This window comes from Tachysurus vachellii, chromosome 19 (genome assembly GCF_030014155.1).
Source record: "Tachysurus vachellii isolate PV-2020 chromosome 19, HZAU_Pvac_v1, whole genome shotgun sequence".
Classification (NCBI taxonomy): domain Eukaryota; kingdom Metazoa; phylum Chordata; class Actinopteri; order Siluriformes; family Bagridae; genus Tachysurus; species Tachysurus vachellii.
This window is the reverse complement of record NC_083478.1, coordinates 9,723,120-9,742,844: the sequence shown is the minus strand read 5'-3', so window position 1 is coordinate 9,742,844 and position 19,725 is coordinate 9,723,120. Positions and strand designations below refer to the sequence as shown.

Here is a 19,725-nt window from a genome sequence, read left to right as displayed (position 1 = left end):
ATCTTAGAATGTTATTGGTACGTTATAAAGTAATTAATTTTGGACTTACCTGAGATAAACAGCAGGAGCAAAGTGTGCATCGTGTGAAGATGCTCGTTTAACTTTCTTATTCTCGTCTGTTGGTACAGTAGGATACTTACAGCAGTACTGTGCGTATGCGCGTTCGTGCGTGAGTGTGTGCGTGCGTGCGTGCGTGTGTGTGACCGTTCCCTCTGACTGAAGCCGCTGAGGTTGGACCAGAGCTCGGCACAAACCCGACTGCCCACAGCTCTTACTTTCTAGAGAAGTGCTGGGAATGTGCCCCTGAAAACGCGCACTGGATTTCGGAGACGCCAAGCCTGTGTTCCTGTCCGAGAGTCACAATTATAGACGCTGAATTTTGTATAAAATAAACAAATCCCGGCGCCTAAAACATGTGAAGTCCACCTAACTGTTTTAGAGACTGCGGAGCTGGCGAGAGCGCGCTTTTGCAAAATGAAACGCGCGCCCTCGCGAACCCATTTAAAACCGCTGTTTCGGGAGGCAGCACGTGGTTTTTGGTGAAGCTGTAATACTGTACTATTTTGACTCTAAGGCGGTTTGGGAGGGTCACTTTAAGAGGAAAGGGTGCTAAACTGCACCATTCCTCGTATCTGGTAAACGCTTGTCATGTGTCCCATTAATATACTTCTATATCTGAAAATAGGCTAATAATTTATTAATATATTCATCTTCACTATCTGCTTTATCCTGGTCAGTGTGTCAGTGGATTTCAGGGAACCTTGTCTCAGGGAACAGTGTGCATGAAGCTGGAATAAACCCTAAATGGGATGCCATTCCCTCACAGTTCATTATGCACACATACACACTTATATATTCCTATGCATTCGCAAGGGAGAACATGCCAAGGCCTTACACACTGGCGTTGAAATATACTTTTATATTTTCCCTTTTACTACTTTGTTTACAAGTAAATTCTGGTTGATGTAGTTCTGTTTTTATACCAAAACATTTCGCTGCACATCGTACCGTGTTTGGTTTTGTGTGTCAGGCCAAAAAAATTACAAAATTTGATACATGCATATTTTTTAAATGTAGGAGGATACCAGAAAACTCAGAGGAAAAGTCATGGACAAGTGGACAATATGTGAAACTTCACAGAGAACCATGAGCCTAGAACTGAACCGGGTACCTTTGGTATCAGTGCTGCTCTGTTTTGCCACCGTGGTACAGTTAAGGTACTTTTTTCTCAGGAAGTGTAAATTGTGTCCAATAGTATAGAGACATAACCAGTATCAGTATAATTGAATGAATACATAATTAAAAAACATACATACTGTGGGTATACTACGTAGTTGAAAAAGACCTGTAGCATTATGACTACATAAGAGTGCAATTAGTATTTTTTAGTGTTTGGTTGTAAACTGCAGTTTGTAATAAAACTTTTAACATTGTAACTGCGGTGTGTAACAGTAAACGTATCACTATTTCTTGATCACAATTTTATTTTTCAGCAAGAGATATATGTGTAACTGGTCTACTCCTAGTTAGGAGATTTGTGATTATCATTTATCATTTGTGATAACATATAGGTTGCAAAAATAAAAGATATATTCACACTGTCACAACTGATGCACGTGTATTGTAAGTGTTACCGTGCTCTATAGTGTTGTAAAAGTATGTAAAAAGTGGGTCAGTGTCACAGACATGTCCAAGTTCTACATATGGTTAATGGTCAATAAAACCAAAACCCAGTTTAAACAACAACATGATTATCACTATAATTATCACATATATTGTAATCAAAAGATTTTAATTAAATCACTGGTTTAATATTACATGCATTTCATCATTAAATTAAAGCATTAAGAATAATTAAACCTATTTACATAAAACAGAATAATACAAACATAAAATAAAGCACAGAGTGAATTTTGAGAGCTGCTGAGAAGTTCATGTATGTGTTCAGTAGCAATGCATTTTAATAATCTACAATGCATTTTAATAATCTAATCTACTAAGACTACAGTACCTGGGATTTTACTTTTTTTTAGAGGGTTTTTAGAATTTAAAATTATTCAAAACAAATAAAGTAAACGTTTAATATTTTGAATAGTTAAATGTCACGAATCAAGAATGAATGCAATTAACCCAAAGTGCAGAAAATAAACTGGAAAAAAAATCTGAACTGTGGCAAAGCAAAGCATTCACTAGATTACAGGAAAACTAGCTAGATAACAAGCAGGTCACAAAAAGGGTCTTAAAACAGTTAACTAATTAACGACATGACTAATTACTAAACACAGAACAGGTGGAAAACTGCACAGGAGAAACCAAACATACAACCAATGAAGACCCTCTATTGGTCTGACAGGGAAGTGTCCTAAATATCCAACACTAAATATCCACTTTTTCTGGATCCCTTTTTAAATGTAAGCAAATTTGTGCTATTGACCGTGCTAACTGATTTGTAAGAAAGGTTTGATTTCCTCATGCCTAATCTCTTCTATTGGATCATGTGTTCAGTTGATGAAACTGAAATTCATGTAATTATTTTAACGATTCTACATTGCACAATTATTACATTAAATTAGAAGCTAATTTTTTAAAACTCTTTTGAAAACTCACTGTAAGAGGAATTAAATCTAATTTAGTTTCAGATCATTTCTGTCAGTCTCTGATTACACCTACAAAAAATGTTATTGAGAATATGGGATGTGAGGCATGATGGAGTCATGTGACAAGAAACAGTCCTCAAGTGCAATGATCCAGACATGAATTGGATTAGCAAACACAGAACTTCTTGCTAAGTGACTGATACAGACTCAGAGACAGAATGTAAAACATTAGAAGTTAAGAATCACTTGCTTTTAATTCCATATCTTGTAGCGAATAAACCTTTATTAACCTCAACAATTCACTCATATTAATTTCGACAATATCTTCTTAGAAGTCCAAAGAAAAGTTTCTGAATGCCCTAAAAACAGAGGTAACTTTTTGTCATAATAAACACTTGAGCACTTAATGTATAAACAATACTTGTAACAAATGTTATCATTTTAGTAGATAAGAGTTTGACAATATACTGTATGGTGGTAGTTTGATTTCATGTACATGGTAATAGTATAAATATAATCAGATTTTTAGAAATATGCATAATTAAAGTCAAAATTATTTTAGTGAAACAATTAATTATTTTGTTTATTTATAATCAGTTGCTTTTTCCAGACACAAGGCAATCTTACAAGCTTTTTCTTTCTTAACACATCTTTAAGCTGATATTTGTGATGTAATGTGTAGTCCCTCCATCACATTAAAATCACAATAGTTTTAACTGACAGTGACAAAATTCCTGAGTTAATGTAGCAGGCTAAACAGATCCTAATGTTCTGAATTAGTTGTTTTGATCATTACTGACAGGTGTTATAGCCAGTGACTTTTTCCCTGATGAAATTTTGGATCTCTGTGGCGTTGCTTTCCAGCTCTGCCAGCTCATCTCGCTGCTTTTGCATTCTCTCCTCATTCTTCTGCAGTTTTCGCTCCAGTTCTACAAACACAAAACAGCAATTGTGCCACAATTATTACTGCAGGTGATAAACATTAGACCCTTTTGGTGTTTGTAAACAAAAAAGTGATGTATGTGCAACCTGAGTATAAAGACCTGAGTAGCCCGGCAACCCGATCATATTTATACTACTATAATCTGACCGAAGAATCTATCAATAATTTTTTTCAGAATTGGTTTGATGTTAGTTAAAATGTTAATGTATTATTATGGATTAACACTATTAGTGGTACCCTAGCCTGTGCTGTCTAGAAATGTTTAATGTACCTATCTCACATACACACAAACTGAAGACTTACATGTCTCTTGCTGCTTACAACTTTGCTGTTTGAAGATAGGTTTAAGACATAATGTTTTGATTACAAATAGGACCCCGAGACTCTGAAGGATGAAGTAACAGCCTGCAGGAATGGCATAAACCCATTTGCTAATTAAATGTTAGCTTTTTTTTAGGTAGATTTATTAGTTGGCTACGTAACTAAGATGACATGGGAACTGCAAAGAGCAGAACCCCTTCAACTGACTATCTCCCATAATTACCTGTAAGCATAGCTATCTTCTGTTGGCATAGAAGTGTCCAATTCAACAGAGGAAAAATGAATGTGTCTATCAAAGCTTTTTCCAGTTCTGACACCCAACAGAATTAGTAAAACAAATTCTGTCTTGCTCTTTTCATTCACTACAATCTCCTACTACATTTTCTGCGATCCGGAGGCACGGCTGATGTCAGAGTGACGTGTTTGGCTCATGGTTCTACAAAGACGTACTTTTAAGTGTTTCCATGTCTTTGTTGGCCTTCTTGAGAAGATCCGCAGCCTCGTTCTTCATGTCCAGTGCTTTCTGGGAAAAATTACCTGCTGCCGTTCCTCCCAAAGCATCAACCTTATCTTTTAGTTCCTTATAACGAGTCTCAACATGTGACAAATCCTGGTGCAAGCACATATACACAAAAATATAACCCACATGTAAATTCAGACCAAAGATATTGCATAAAAATTGTAAAGATATATTTGTGCTTAACAGATGTACCTTTGTTAGTTCAGAGGCTGCCTGAGTGGCATTGTCTGATAGCTCCTTGGCTTCTTTTGCCTGCACTCTGTTTTGTTCTGTCTTAGTTTTCAAAATATGTACTTGTTGGGATAAATTAGCCAAACGCATCATCATATCCATGAGATTGGCCTCTAAATTTAAGAGCTTGTCTTCCACCTGGTCAAAATGTATTGATGAGGAAAAAATATAAATGTAATGAGAAAAAAATCAAGTAATGTTGAGTAATGTTGAGAAAAATCACCTCTGCCAAATAAGTGCAGTCATACATGAATGAAACAGACACACACACACATACAAAATGCATGTACATAAACTTAAGCACACACCATACCATTGTAGTGACACTCTGTGTGCTGTTGAGGTTTTCCAAAGCTTGCTCTATTGCTGTCCTCGCATTGTCTATGGCGTCCTGCGTGGTGTTCATGGCCTCTTTAGTCTTATTAATAACATCACTAATTCCCTCTGCCTTTTCCCTGCACAAAAACAAACCAAGTCACTTAGTGTCTCAATAATAGTATGTAGCTGTAGGCTCATGTAACTGTAGGCTCACATACCACTTTATTAGGAACCCCTACACTTTCATGCAATTATCCAATCAGCCAGTGATTTTATACATTACTCTTCTGACACCTGATTAGACATTTCCATGAATGAATATTAAATTGTTTATAGTAATAACGTTAGTATCTTTTTTAGACATTTCACTGACTATCACACTAGTTATTCTTATCTGGATGTTGGTTGAAGCTACTTATATTGAACTGGGTATCATAAATCATCTACAAAAGAAAAGTTGAGACCTGAGATGCACCATTCCAACTTTACTTTAGGAAAATCCCATTTTCTAATCATTGCTAATAGTGGGGTTGACAGACAAAACCATAAACACAGTTATGGGTTAAAGTAAGTTTGAAAATATAATTTCTAACAGATTTGGGCATCACTTTTTAGTGACCTTCTTCAAGTGACGTGACATACAGCTAAGTACGGTGACCCATACTCAGAATTCGTTCTCTGCATTTAACCCACCCAAAGTGCACACACACAGCAGTGAACACACACACACCGTGAACACACACCCGGAGCAGTGGACAGCCATTTATTCTGTAGCGCCCGGGGAGCAGTTGAGGGGGTTCGGTGCCTTGCTCAAGGGCACCTCAAACGTTGTACTGCCGGCCCGAGACTTGAACCCACAACCTTAGGGTTAGGAGTCAAACTCTCTAACCATTAGGCCACGACTTCCCCACAAGTGCATGCCAGCGCAGATAAATTGGAATTTAGGAAAAGGCTTGCTTCTACCTCAATGAGCAGTATGCAGTGTTATACCACTAAGCACATAATAGAGAGGTGTGTGTCTTTTTTTTAATATGGATCTCTCTTACTGTTCATTGTTGGCTCTATTGAGAAGCTCTTTAACTTTGGCCAGCTGCTCAGCGGAGTAATTGAAGACTCCATCCAGGTTGGTGAGGTTAGCAACGCTGTCTTTGATCTGCATAAATATAGTGTCCAATAAAGTCAAATTAACTGGCAGCGTGATGGCCAAAACTTGCTGTGCCACTTTCTCTATGCTCTCTGGATCTGCTCCTTCCTCTGAAAACAATTAGACAGAAGAAAATATCAGTAGTCTTACTCACAGCACTATGTGTAATAAACTTTCTACAGATATTCTACAGATCAGTTAGCACATGTGTGTGAATATCCAGTTAAATAAAAGGTTTAAAAGAGAAATGACGTTCTAATGACATTATCATATCAAAACACAAAGAGAGAACTGAAGAAGCACCAACCAGTTAAAAAGTCTCTGATCGTTTGGATGAAATCTTTAAGTTGCTTATTGGATTTTTCAAAGAGCTCTTTCTTCTTCTTTGCTTTGTTCAGAGTGTTCATCGCCTGGGCTTTCACATTCTCAGTGAGTGTGGCAATATCCTTCAGCTGGGATGAGGAATATAAAGAGAATATGGGCAGAAAAACAGGGTTTTAAAAAGGACTGTAATCCTGAAGAGGTAAAATGTTTTAAATGTGTTCATTCGAATATGAAAAACTTGACGCATTCTTTTGGCAATCCATAAACACCGAAAGTCAAGAAGGAGTTGTATAATTTCATGACATTTGGTTTCTCAGACTGTTTCACAAAAATAACTGTATTGATAAAAGATGGTCGAGGGTGTTCAACACAAACACATCAATATAAAATCTTTCACACATATATTGATTGCAATACAGTATCATGCCATCATATAGATCTGTATTCAACTATATCATTAGTATATATATATATATATATATATATATATATATATATATATATATATATATATATATATATGTATATGACCTTAGTGACCGATTCACTGAGGTTTTGTAAATATTTCCTAGCAACTAAACAGTAACTACCAGAGAAATTAGAAATGTGGGGAGAGCAAATACGCTACCATTCAAAAAACGGAAACACTTAGAAATTTCCTTTTTTATACATTTCAAAAACATAAAATTAATCAGATGATTCTAAAGAAATTCTACATTGTTGCCCATTATCAGCAACCATCAGTACTCTCTTTCAATCTCATGTTATGTGTGCTAATCCAAGTTAATCCTTTTATAAGGCACTGATTAGATTATTAAAAAACCCTTTGCTGTTGTACTGATTAAGGGATCAATAAAAGTGGCCTTTTTTAAGTTCGTGTAGTATATGGCGCATCAGGAGTTGTGTGTTTGTTTATAGGCTCAATAACTTTCTTTCACTTCATTGTAAGCACTTATCTTACCATACTGTGTTGTACTACTGCCTTCATAGTACAAAGCAAGCGGTTTCTAACCAGAAAAAGTTGTGGGAGTCCCACAAATGCAAAAGAAAGACATTTTCAAGTGATGCCTAACGTTTGAACTTGTTTGAACCATGTAAAAGCATTGTTTGTCTCTGTGAGTCCACACACACACACACACACACACCTTTTTAGCCATGTTCATAAGATCCTCACTGACAGCTGTCAGGTTCTTGGTGACATCATTGGTTTTCTTCAGCGCCCTGATTGACTCACCAACAGTGCCGTTACATTGTGGCCCTCCACACACCAGTTTATCATTACTGTCCACACAACCAACACCCCCACAAGATCTGTCTGGGCATGAACCATCAGTGCTCGCATTGCCACTGCTGCCACACACCTAAGAAACAAGCACAAAGAATTTGCAATTGTCCTAGTCCCTACACCAAAGTACTATTTTTACAAAGTAGTAAGATGATTATCTACCTTTTGACTCAGGTGATGGATGTTTGCATCCATGTCTTCTGCTTTCTTTTTGAGTTCAGAGAGGGACTTCTTATGGGCTGTAACATTGCGCATTAACTTGTCCTTTGTCTGGTCCAGCAGGACCTCGGTGATGTTGCGTGTGTGTCGAGACTGCTCCACAGGACTCTGAGCCCCAAAAACAGAAGCATTGCATCTCTGCTCAGCAGCCAGAGACTCTTTGTAGTATTTCTGCACTTCCTTTAACAGATCTATGCAGTCAGAGAGAATGTATATATCAAAAATGTACAAGAACTGCAAAAGATGTGAGCTGATATATGTAAAAAAAAAACTGTACTGCATTAACACATTATAAAAGGCTTATATAATGTCAAGTGATAGGAGTGATCACATTGTGAGTGCACACTTTCTGGGTTTACCTGAAATTCCACCACTGATGCGATTCTTCAGCTCACTGAGAAACAGATTGAGGGTGGTGTTCAAATCTCTGAATTCTCGCTCAATTGACGTCATATTATGTTTCAGAATGTTGTTGTGCCTTTTTGTCACATTTAGGTCTCTCTCTGCCTCCATCAAACGGCCATCAGTCACAGCTATCTCAGCACTAAACCGATAAAAGATTGAGATTTAGGCCTTTCATCAAATTCAACTAGAAATGCTGAGTGGGTCACAAGTTGCACTGTAGAGCAGTGCCCTCTAGTGGTTGGTGTGACTGTTTACCTCAAGTCTTCAGTGGTCTGTTTGATCAACTCATATAACCTGTCTGCTTCTCCATTCTCAAGCAGCTTCGGAATCTTAGCCAGCATCTGCTCCAGCTCTCGGATGCGGGTGTCACCAACACCCGGCACCTCACCCATCTCCAGGATTTCAGTTATGATGAAGCGGATTCTATCCATGCTATGCCTTACTAGGCACACAATGTTGTCCCAAAGCTGGAAGCAGGGGTGGCAGGACAGACATTTGGGGAAAACTCCGGTAAAACCACGGGCACACTCTTTACAGTGTTGGCCTGCTGCCCACTCTTTGCACACACATGCCCCTGTGATACGGTCACACTGATCTATCACCGACCCCTGATTGTCACACTTACATTCTGCCCGAAAAAGAAGAATGCAAGAATTAAAAGCAGCCTTGACCCAAAATCACACAGACAGCACTGATATGGAAACAGATATGTTTGTTGAGGTTATGTAACTCTTACCCTCACAGTGCACCGCTGGATTGCCCCAGTGGAACATCTCACATTCGGTGCACTGACTGCCTCCAAAACCGGGCCGGCAGTGACACTGTCCGCTAATCTACACAAACGAAAGAAGGAAAGAGATTGCTGTGGGTGATAATTCCCCTCCTGTGAAATTCCATATATACAGTATGTCCGTCACTTAGCCGGTGTACAATGTTTAGAAAATGGTTTGCTTTATAGGTATACCAAGTTGCAGTGTGAGCTGAGGCTGTTCTGTGGATGACATTCACAAGCTTCACAACCATCATCCATGCCCAGGTTCCAGTGGTTGGCAGCACACTGGTCACAGTTATGGTTAACAACGTTGGGCCTGCAGGGACATGCACCGGTCTGTTTGTCACAGTTACACCCTTCATCACTGCAGTACTCCTGGTCTGTTCCCAGTCTCATACATGTACAGCCTGTGGACAGAGAGACATTAACAGATATCTAATACCAGACCAAGTAATAAACCAGAATAAAATTTTAATCACACTTACGCCTACAGTCTCTGTCCAGAGCATTGCCATAGTAGCCAGGCTTGCACTCTGAGCATGAGGGCCCGTCTGTGTTGTAAAGGCACTTCAAGCACTGGCCTGTGCGAGGGTCACAGGAGTCAGGGTCTTCAGCCACAATGTTCCCGTTGCACTCACATGGACGACACGCTCCATCTATTTGCTCCGGGTTGCCATAGTAACCTGGAGCGCAGCGGTCACATCGATGTCCTGAGAGATACAATGCCATGTTAGTAACAATATATCAACAACAAGTCTTGCAATATGTAGAACTAATGATTTAACAATCTATTTCATATAATGACAACATAAATTCTTTAAGATCTCCAAGACATCTTATTTCCTGTTTCTTAAGGCAGTGATTCTAAATTGGATTCAACATGTACACAAATGCATGTTTAACACCACCACAAGATGGCAACCTGCTACTATAGAATCACTCTGACAACACTTCGTCCTATTCACAGCCAGTTCATGTGTTTTAATAAGAAATAAACTTACTGCAAACCTTCATTTCCTTTCTATTACCCACTGTCAAATATTTAACCACCAACAAAAACTTTCAGGTTACTTTTATATTTTATGCAAGATATAATTTTGTATACAGGTCATTCTATTGTGCAAAACAAGGAAGAAATTCTATTAAGCATTTCTCATATTTAGCTAATGAAACTGACCTGTGTATCCAGGCATACAGTGGCAGATGATCTGGTTAATGGAATGTTGCATGTTGCAGGATTCTGCGTTTGAATGTCCACTGCCATTGTTACCTGGGCACGGACAAGGGCGGCAGTGTTCTCCAGAACCCAGCACTGGATTGCCGTAATACCCGTCTGTACACCTAAAGTAGTTAACACAATATGCTGTGTTATCTGCACTGCATCAAATCAGCACATTCTCAGATGGTGATGAATGTTATGACTAACCTCTCACACTGATGGCCTGCTGTGTTGTCCCTGCACTCATGGCATGCACCAGTGTGGGGATCACAGGTTTCTGAGTGTCCATTACAATGGCATGGCCTGCAGTTTGGGAAGCCCCAGTGACCATGCTGGCATTCAGAGCACTGCCGGCCAAATGCCCCGGGCTTGCAGGGGCACTGCCCTGTAACTGGGTCACACTGCTGAGCATCAGAGCCATCATGGTGACAGTCACAGGCTGAGGAATATACACAGATATTACTAAAAAAAAAATAGAAGTGACACATACAACTAAGATTATCACCTATGAATCCCTAGCAGGCGACATACCAGTACAGCCATAGGGCCCAAATCCGTATGTTCTGGGTGCACACTGGTCACAGTGACGACCAATTACGTTGGGTTTACACTGACACTGACCTCCTATCTTTTTACACTCGACACTCAGTGAACCCTGAGGATCACAGTGACAAGCTATAATGAGGAAAAAAGGAAAAGAGTAAAGATGGAGTTAAACATCGGTACAGAAATGCAAGCTACAGTACACTGAGACTTTTAAGATGAAATGATCTACTTATGATCTACTGAAATGATCTACCTTAACCACTCTAAAAAAAAAGTCATGTTTTTTGAGTCATGGAGCCTAAAAACTCACGCAATGCTCCATTATGCATGAGAGAAGAGATGCTGCAGATTAATTTGACACACATCTCAGCCAGGTTCGGCATTGGCGTAGCCATAAAGGAGTCCAGACACATGTAGCGCACCATTTCCTCTCGCCGCTGCACAGCCAGGGGATCGTTACCCAGGAACCCTGGCAGCTCCTCATAACGGGGGATTAATACAAGCTAGAGAGGACAGATGAGATACAGATGAGATACAGAGGCAGAAGTGATACAGTCAGAGTGAAACATACACAAATGAGTGCTTTCATCTAAACAACTAGATAAAGGAGGCTATTAATAGACATTTGTTTTTGACTTTATAACTATATTCACTTTATTTTGAGATTTCTTTAGCTAAAGATTTGAAACTGATGAAGGCAAACCTTATTTCTTACACTGAGACATTCTATTTGAAATTAAATTTAAAACATTTTTTAGCTTATTATCTCTAGATAACCCCAACATGTCTTATTTTACATTTTAAAACAATATTACTTTTATTTATTTATTTGATCAGCTGAAGAGCAGACTGCAATGACTACATAAATATAATCCAGATGAGAAATGCATGAACAATGCAAGAATTATCAAAGATGTCTAAAAGGAAAATATTCTTTGGTCTAGGTCAGATCTTTTCTAATTTAACACAGTAAATATTCATTTTCATATATACAGTATATATTAAAAAGGGATTAAAAATGTTAATGGTCCAACTACATAACCACCAAACCTTTGAGAATAACAATGATTTAGTTTCCAAAATTGACATAATTTAGGGTAATGCTGTAAAATGTTGTAAAACTCTAAAAGAATATCAAAAGACCTTAGGGTACACTTAATATAACATACGATAAATAATAATTAAGTGTAAAAGAAGAAAATTTTTCACACTGTACCTAGCTTGAATTTGTACCATTCGTGTTGAATCACCAAAGTATATCAACCGCTTACAATTTTGATATCTATCTTGTTCTGAAATGGTACTGATTATTAATAAGTGAGCAGTGAATGTGCGTGCTAACCGAGTCAGCGAGGATGTGAGCAGTGAGATGTCTGTGAGAGACTGCATGGCGCTGAAAGCGGATGGCCACTACATAGCGGTTGTTGGGCTCAAAGCAGAAAGGCTGGGGCATGAGGATGTACCTGTGAGAAATTCATAACTGTCAGTGAATACACAATGTTCATTCATATACACTGGTACACGTCTCTTATCATGTGTAGTCTACAAACCAGGAACAACAGGAAGATATCTCTGTCTTTGTGTTTTTCCTATATAGACTATACAAAATTGGCCTTAGACCATCAGAGAGCAAAAACAGACTTTAAGCATTAGAATCCTGCTCATAAAAGGCATGAATTTAGGTACTGTATGAACTGTAAACTCTAAATGATTCAATTTAGCTTGAATTTGTTGTTTATAACCTGAGCTAAACTTAACCTCAGTCACCAAAAAGAAATCGTTCAACTGTTTTTTTTTTGTTTTTTTTTTGTTTTTTTTTACTTTTGTAAAGATACAAAAATATGCTCACACATATCAGTGGCAGAACCTGGAATGCATTTTAGAGATGAATAAGATAAAATAAAGCGAAATAAAATCACAGCATATTATCTGTATGACTCAAGGTGCAATAAATGCAATGTGCTCATGCGTTTTAGGTGAACCACAGATAAGATTAAAAACACAATCTACCATCAATGAATAACTTTAACAGCAGGTATCTAATGAAATGTGATTAAAAAAATAAGGGAAGAACTCCTTTAATATATGAAGTGATTAAATATGAAATTGCATTGATGCCTATATTGACCTTTTATTAATGTCATTAAAGTAAAGTTACTGCTCAAAGCATTTTATTTGATGTTTATATAATCAGATATGTTATACGTGTGTGTTATTTGACTACCTACACATAATCATGTATAACAGTCCATCCTAAACAAACGCACAGTGTTTTTTTTTTTGGCACCGGGCCCCATTGTCAGCTTATCCTAATTGGTTCTGCCTGAGTGTCATTTTATCAGGATACAACAGCAGCAGGAGTCATGCTCTACTGATCCATTCACATCCGGAGCGGTCGGAAATTCCAGCACAGTGAGCACTTTGATCAGATCACATACTGTATGGCTTTACCTGCCTCCACTTTTCTACTCATCCATATCAGAATGATCAGTTTGTGGATCTATGCTTCAGGAAAAAAAAATTGCATTGGTTCTTAGTCATTTCATCATTGTTAATGTTTATGCTCGATCTAAGGAATTTACTTGTTAATGTCTGTGTTTAAACCAACTTCTCAAAAGTTCTGAATATTTATTACAACTATCTTCTCATGAATGCTTGAGAATTACATAAGAACTCTATTTCTAATATGATATCTATTTCTATATATTCTGTAAAAACAAAAACTACAAGATTACATGGTACTGTATCTAGCATGGTGACTCTCATTGTCTTTAGCTCCAGCAATCTTCAGCTCACTACATATCAAATCTGAATTATAAAACATTTACATCAATTTGTATGATATATTTGCATGAATGATAGCACGATTTTGGTATTTCTGGTAGTTTAATGTTTAACTTTGGCTTGTAAATAATGATGATTCTAATAAATTGGTACCATATGATGCTCTTCACTACACCCTGCAATCGTACTGTCCCACACTTAGATCTACAAGCTCAAGACTTTAACTCATAAGTCTATTGAACTCATCTGACTTTCCTTAAAACATTCCCATCACGGTCCCTGTTCCTGTTTTTAACACGGTCAGTGTTTGAAAAAAAGAATTTTCAGCTTCCTGGTTTGGGATCAGTGATCTGATTAGCTATATTAAAACACTCTTCCCAAGCACTCAGCTGTACTGAAAATCAGGAACTCCTCACAAAACTTGATGTACTGTATAAAATAATACTATTACAATTATGTCTAGCAACCATACAATCAATCATTACACACAAAACCAGTGTTGCAGAAATCTTGATTCTGATTGTGTTCTTGAGGTCAGGTGGTGATTAATTCTCTATAAACAGCAATCCTGACACTTTTCCAAGTATTTGGGGATGAAACTGCAATGAAATATTTTAGGTATTTAGTTTCCCAATGTCGACAGACAGGACAAGGCTATGATTATAGATCTGAAGATGAAGCCTTTATTTTGTCCCATCTACATTACAGCACAGTGAAATTCTTTCTTCACTTATCACTATTTTGGAATTTGGGGTCAGCACACAGGGTCTGCCATAATACAGTGCCCCTGGAGCAGTGATGGTTAAGGGCGTTACTCAAGGACCCTACAGTGGTAACTTAGCAGTGCTGGGCTGGAGCGTGAACCCTGATCCTCCCATCAACAACCCAGAGCCTTAACCACTTGAACCATGACTGCAGCAGATCATTCGTTTTTCAATGAAAGGTGGCAACTTCTGGTGACTTTAAGCAAATATGGAGCGACTGCCGATGGGAGAGAAGACGATAGAGTACCCGTGATCTGTGGCGAAGAGCACACAACGCTTCCCTTTAACTGTTTTGGAAAATAATCTCATGTGTATAGTTACAAAGGCACTTAAATATATCTCATTTATACAGCTAAGGGTTAAGGGCCTTGCTCAAGGGCCCAGCGGTGGAAACTTAGTGGTCCTGTTAGCTGAACTCATGACCTTTAACCACTGTGTACCACTACATGTAATGCTTGTACCACTTCCACAATATAAAAAACATATGAAACGTAAAGTGATGTTACCTCTTGTTGTGCATCAGTGTGACAGTGTAGAGCTGCTCAGTAGGCAGCAGGTTCCCACAGCGAGTACTGGTGGACAGTAACATAGACGTGACACTCACAATGGCCTCCCAGTCTTCTGTAGACTGTATACGAGTGAAAAGAATATCTTTTTAGTAATCAAAAATATTGAAGAAATAATAATATCACATGATAATGTATAACATGTAAAGTAATATATTTCTACTACTACTAATAATAATGACAACAACAACAAAAAAGTAGTATTTATAATAATAATAACAGTAAGTAAAATAATAAGAATAATGCAATTCATTCATATTAGCCATTAACTCTTCAACATAATACAGTGTGTGTCAATGTTACATTTCTATTTTTAATGACTTTATAATGACCACATAGACATCACTATTACACAAGGTTTGGAAAGAATACAGAGTAAAATTTTTACACACTTCTACAATTAGTACCTAAAATTCCCACAATATTAACGATAAAATGTATACATTCATGAGAAGTGACAGAGTGATGGGTTGATTTTCCATTCAGCATTTTTTACTTCATGCACAATTGAACTATATCTGAACTATACTGCAGTTACTACTTTGATTCTTTCTCAGATATTCTAAATATCTACACTTAGCTACATAGACTTTTATAGAGTTTCATGAATCCCAGCTACACACCTCAGGTTCATAGCGTATCATGATGTCATACTCCATGGCATATCGGATGTCTTCAAAGGTAAACACAAGGCCAGCGCCGTCTTTAACCCGAGCAAAGCCAGGCCCAGTCCAGGTAACCATCTGATCTGTATACCTTTCTCTATCGACAATGGTCACATCAGGCTGTAGAAACACAAACCAGAATATGAATCATAAGTGAATAAAAATAACAACCTCTAAAATGTTCAGAGTAGATGCAAAGGACGCACGGTCTTCTGAAGCTGCCTGATACGTCTCAGAGCTGCTCTCTGCTGCTGGGTGATGTGCCGATGGTGTCTGTGCCTCCTCAGCTGGTTATTGAGCTGCTGTTCACAGTTACTTACAGCCGCAGGGCGAGGCTTTCCCTAAAGAGAGACAAATTAAGAAAGCAGAACACGGAGGTTGCGTCTATCAACATGGTTGTTTAATTTCTTGAATAATCTATCTTAAGATACATCCTGATTAGATTCGTGTTGAATCTGGAGCCTATCCTGGGTACGCTCACCACAAGTGCTCACATATATGCATATAGGACCAGTTTAGCCTATTCAGATTCATCTACTGGCATGTGTTTGGGATTATATCAGCCATAAACAAGGAGAAAATATAAAGCACCAGAGATGGTATTCGAAGCCAGAGATGGTGTTCCTCACTTTACTTACAAGAACAGTAAGAAAGCATCAAGCCAGACAGATGACTGCAGTGAATCAGTCTGAGACAGAGTGACTATAATGTATGTTATTGATGAATGATAATGTTACAACAGTCCAATAATAAAAGAATGTATATAAATTGGTGAGAAAGTGAATTTGCATGAGAGAAGGACATAAAGAAAGAGAATGTGTGTATGTGTGTGTGTGTGCGTGTGTGAGAGAGAGAGAGAGCGAGAGAGAGAGAGAGAGAGAGAGAGAGAGAGAGGTGATGAGTGTTGTTCTGTGTGAGGCAGGCATAACTAACTCTGTTTGACAGGTTAGCACCTTCTCTGTTTTCACAAGTTATTCTGGGTCACTTCAACTATATAGTACAGTGACATCCCAGTGTTGCATAAACCATAATCACTTTCTTTCCTAGAAGAGTACACAGTGTATAACTACATAGATTAGTCGACTATTCAGGGCAGTAGCAGGTGGTAATGACATGCAGGCAAACTGGGAAGAAAGTAAGTTGATTTTAATCAACTGAACACAAGAAAATGCTGGTAAAAATGTTTAATCTCCCTTTTAAATGAATGGACTTGTAACACTTGGATACGACTTTGCATCTAGCGGAGAGGTGATTATTTTGGAATCCCGCTCCCACAAGAATTCCTCCTGCAGCTATTTCTGTTGATTTCTAAAGCTAATGGAAATGGAAATTAAAGATGGAAATATAATCCTTGTACTAAATTCCTTTGGGATCATCGCTGGATAAAGTAGCTTTTGGAGCTGTGGATTCGGCGTCACTATCCACTCTAACTCAGCTAGTTTAGACTAGCTAAGATCAGCTAGATCACATTAGATAGATCACATTCTCCAAGCATTAGTAAGTTACATGGAATTACAGCACCATGCTTTGCTTTCAGTTTCAGAAACAGCCATTAGTGCTGAATCAGTGGATTTTATAAACTGGTACATCTTATGTACAGTTACTTAACAGTATAGACAAAAAACACTGAAGTTGTACACTTCATTTGTCATCTGTGTATCCTGTTAACTGAGTCCTTTGCTAAACAAATAAAATAGCATAATCATAGCAAAAACGTTTGTGCTTTAATTAGGCAAATGATGAAGTGTGTACTACCCTTTTAAATTACTGGCCGACTAGTAAAAATCAGCAGTCGTCTGAACAAATCTCATCACATTTCTGATTCAGTGACAAGCTGTTTCTGCACTAAACCACCTGATCCCCTGTGTGCCTCAGAGTTTACATTCCATTATTTGGCGTTTTATGTGGTTGTGTGTGTCTGGGCCTGCTCTGAGGGCACACAAGCGATATGGCGACTCTGATATCATTGAAGCTTGGCTGTTGTGTCTATTTTAGTAGGAACAGCATATCTGAATATGGGGCCCTTTTTTTTTTTTTTTTTTTTTTTTAGGAAAAATGTTTTAGTTTTAGACTTTTTCTTTCCTGATCAGAGAATTTGTAAAACATTGTTGGATGTTGCTGTGATGGTACATGACCATGACATACATATGTGGGCCTTCGTGAAACTGTTGGCACAAAACTGTTGCTATAAAAAGATGACAGAATGCCTCTGTATTCTGCAGTGTTACAGTTTCCTGTTCCCGTTATACCTGTTCCAGCATGACAAGCAATCTCCATGAATACATTTTGTTCCAAGACTGAAGTAAAAGAACTCAAATGTCATGCACAGAACAATAAACTCATCCCCACTGAACACCTCTGAGATGAATTGAAACAATGACTTCCACCTCACCAAAAACCAGTGCCCAACATCACTAATGCTTTTCTAGCTGAATGAGCACAAATCCCCACAGCCATGCTCTGCATTCTAGTGGAAAGCCTTCCCAGTAGAGTTGACGTTATAAAGGCAAAAACGGTCAGTCTTTCTCACACAGAAAACATCACACTTTGGTCACATTCAGGATTGTTACATGCCACAATACAATGGGCTGTATGGATTGTAATTTAGATTGTAATCAGATTTTTTTTTTTTTTTGCAATGCATGTGTACCATCACATCATAATCTTAAGAAGAGAACAGCACGTAGACACTCTATACAGATATTAGTTTTAAATATCAAATAAGGGATATAAGATAAGAGTTTTAAATGATACATAATAGAATAATAAATAATAGCATATATAATATATATAAAATATATATATATAATTGAGATAATTTTGCCAACAGAGAGCAAAACTCACCGAATGTATTGTAGGACAGAGATTAATATGGGACAAATCAGAATCTGTACATAATTATATGATGCCACCCCATACTCGACTCTTGAACCAACAACATGATCAAAGCATAACATTCAGCCACTAGGCACCTTACACAGCCACATTTATTAACTGGTTTCTCACATAAGTGATCGTTATAACACGCATCATAAAGGTGTATCAAAGTAAAAAATTTTTTTTTGGGTCAATCAGGTATATTTAAATTTTCAAACAGGTTTCAAAGTATGTCAAAGGTGGAAAACCATCATCAAAACCTGGTTTTCTCCAGAGCATTGCGTAGCTTCTTCACTTAAATTTTTGATCGATCGATTACTAATTGGTAGTACTCACAGGTAGATTGTCACTATCAGGAGAGTAACCATCTGCCCTTTCAGCTTCATATATAAGGTAATCGAGAGCAGCACAGAAATACCCAGACTCCACATCTGAGCACTGACGGCCGATGAGGTGAGGCCGGCAGTCACACTGACCATTGTCCATTCTGCACCTGTAAACACCAGAGTAGTGCTGTTCAGTAATGTTCATGATCAACCAAATATAATTTTATACCTACAGCTATACAGTCTGCATAGCTCACACTATGCTTACACTCACTACTGAATTACTGGCTCAATATACAGTACATGCGCACAACTTTTCACACGAACCCATACATGCTACGCTGTATTACTACCTTTTGCTGTATGATCCACCAAAGTCACAGTCACAAGGTCTGCAGCCTTCATGGTCATTACTGAGTCCCCAGTACTCTGGCTGCAGGTGCACACACACAAAATTATATACCACTCAGGTCTGAACAATTACAGGATTGGATGGTACGAAAAGTTTGTAGAAAGAAGAGAATCTTACTTTGCATTGATTACAGTAGCGACCTGTTACATGTCTCTTGCAAGAGCAATCTCCACTGATATGATCACATGGCTGCCCCATCATGCTTGTGCCACGGGAATCACAGTTACATGCTGTCGACCATATGCGTAAGAACAAATATCACAAACAAAGCGCACAAATACACATTCTACTTAAAGGTGCTGTAACATTTAAGTGTTTCCAGGCTTATCATACAGTATTAAACAGCATAAAATGAATATCAATCATACTCAGAACCGAACCACAGCAAAAACATGCCCAGGGTGAAAACCACCTCAGGTGTGTACTCTGGTTCAGGTTTTCTTTAAAGACGCTGTATGTGGCCATTCATCCTTCCCTTAATTCTGAC

The 19,725-nt window shown here is 38.1% G+C and overlaps 2 protein-coding genes across 4 annotated transcripts in view; both read right to left on the bottom strand.

Annotated features, from left to right (window-relative positions):
• Nucleotides 1-455, bottom strand: part of lamb2 (laminin, beta 2 (laminin S)) — a 29,709-nt gene extending 29,254 nt beyond the window's left edge. For both annotated transcript variants that reach the window (XM_060894531.1, XM_060894532.1), the window contains exon 1: nt 50-455. In XM_060894531.1, coding sequence (XP_060750514.1) covers nt 50-80 — 31 coding nt within the window. In that variant the 5' untranslated portion in view covers nt 81-455. The remainder of the gene's footprint in view (nt 1-49) is intronic.
• Nucleotides 456-2,832: 2,377 nt separating this feature from the next.
• Nucleotides 2,833-19,725, bottom strand: part of lamb2l (laminin, beta 2-like) — a 36,685-nt gene continuing 19,792 nt past the window's right edge. For both annotated transcript variants that reach the window (XM_060894529.1, XM_060894530.1), the window contains exons 12-35: nt 19,356-19,468; nt 19,180-19,259; nt 18,837-18,993; nt 15,830-15,964; nt 15,582-15,743; nt 14,899-15,020; nt 12,187-12,307; nt 11,155-11,347; nt 10,830-10,973; nt 10,506-10,737; nt 10,257-10,420; nt 9,565-9,789; nt 9,272-9,486; nt 9,044-9,140; nt 8,563-8,935; nt 8,262-8,446; nt 7,846-8,093; nt 7,544-7,759; nt 6,382-6,526; nt 5,977-6,184; nt 4,926-5,067; nt 4,574-4,750; nt 4,312-4,471; nt 2,833-3,526 (exon numbers count right to left, since the gene is read on the bottom strand). In XM_060894529.1, the coding sequence (XP_060750512.1) occupies nt 3,390-3,526; nt 4,312-4,471; nt 4,574-4,750; nt 4,926-5,067; nt 5,977-6,184; nt 6,382-6,526; nt 7,544-7,759; nt 7,846-8,093; nt 8,262-8,446; nt 8,563-8,935; nt 9,044-9,140; nt 9,272-9,486; nt 9,565-9,789; nt 10,257-10,420; nt 10,506-10,737; nt 10,830-10,973; nt 11,155-11,347; nt 12,187-12,307; nt 14,899-15,020; nt 15,582-15,743; nt 15,830-15,964; nt 18,837-18,993; nt 19,180-19,259; nt 19,356-19,468 (4,151 nt within the window). In that variant the 3' untranslated portion in view covers nt 2,833-3,389. The remainder of the gene's footprint in view (nt 3,527-4,311; nt 4,472-4,573; nt 4,751-4,925; nt 5,068-5,976; nt 6,185-6,381; nt 6,527-7,543; nt 7,760-7,845; nt 8,094-8,261; nt 8,447-8,562; nt 8,936-9,043; nt 9,141-9,271; nt 9,487-9,564; nt 9,790-10,256; nt 10,421-10,505; nt 10,738-10,829; nt 10,974-11,154; nt 11,348-12,186; nt 12,308-14,898; nt 15,021-15,581; nt 15,744-15,829; nt 15,965-18,836; nt 18,994-19,179; nt 19,260-19,355; nt 19,469-19,725) is intronic.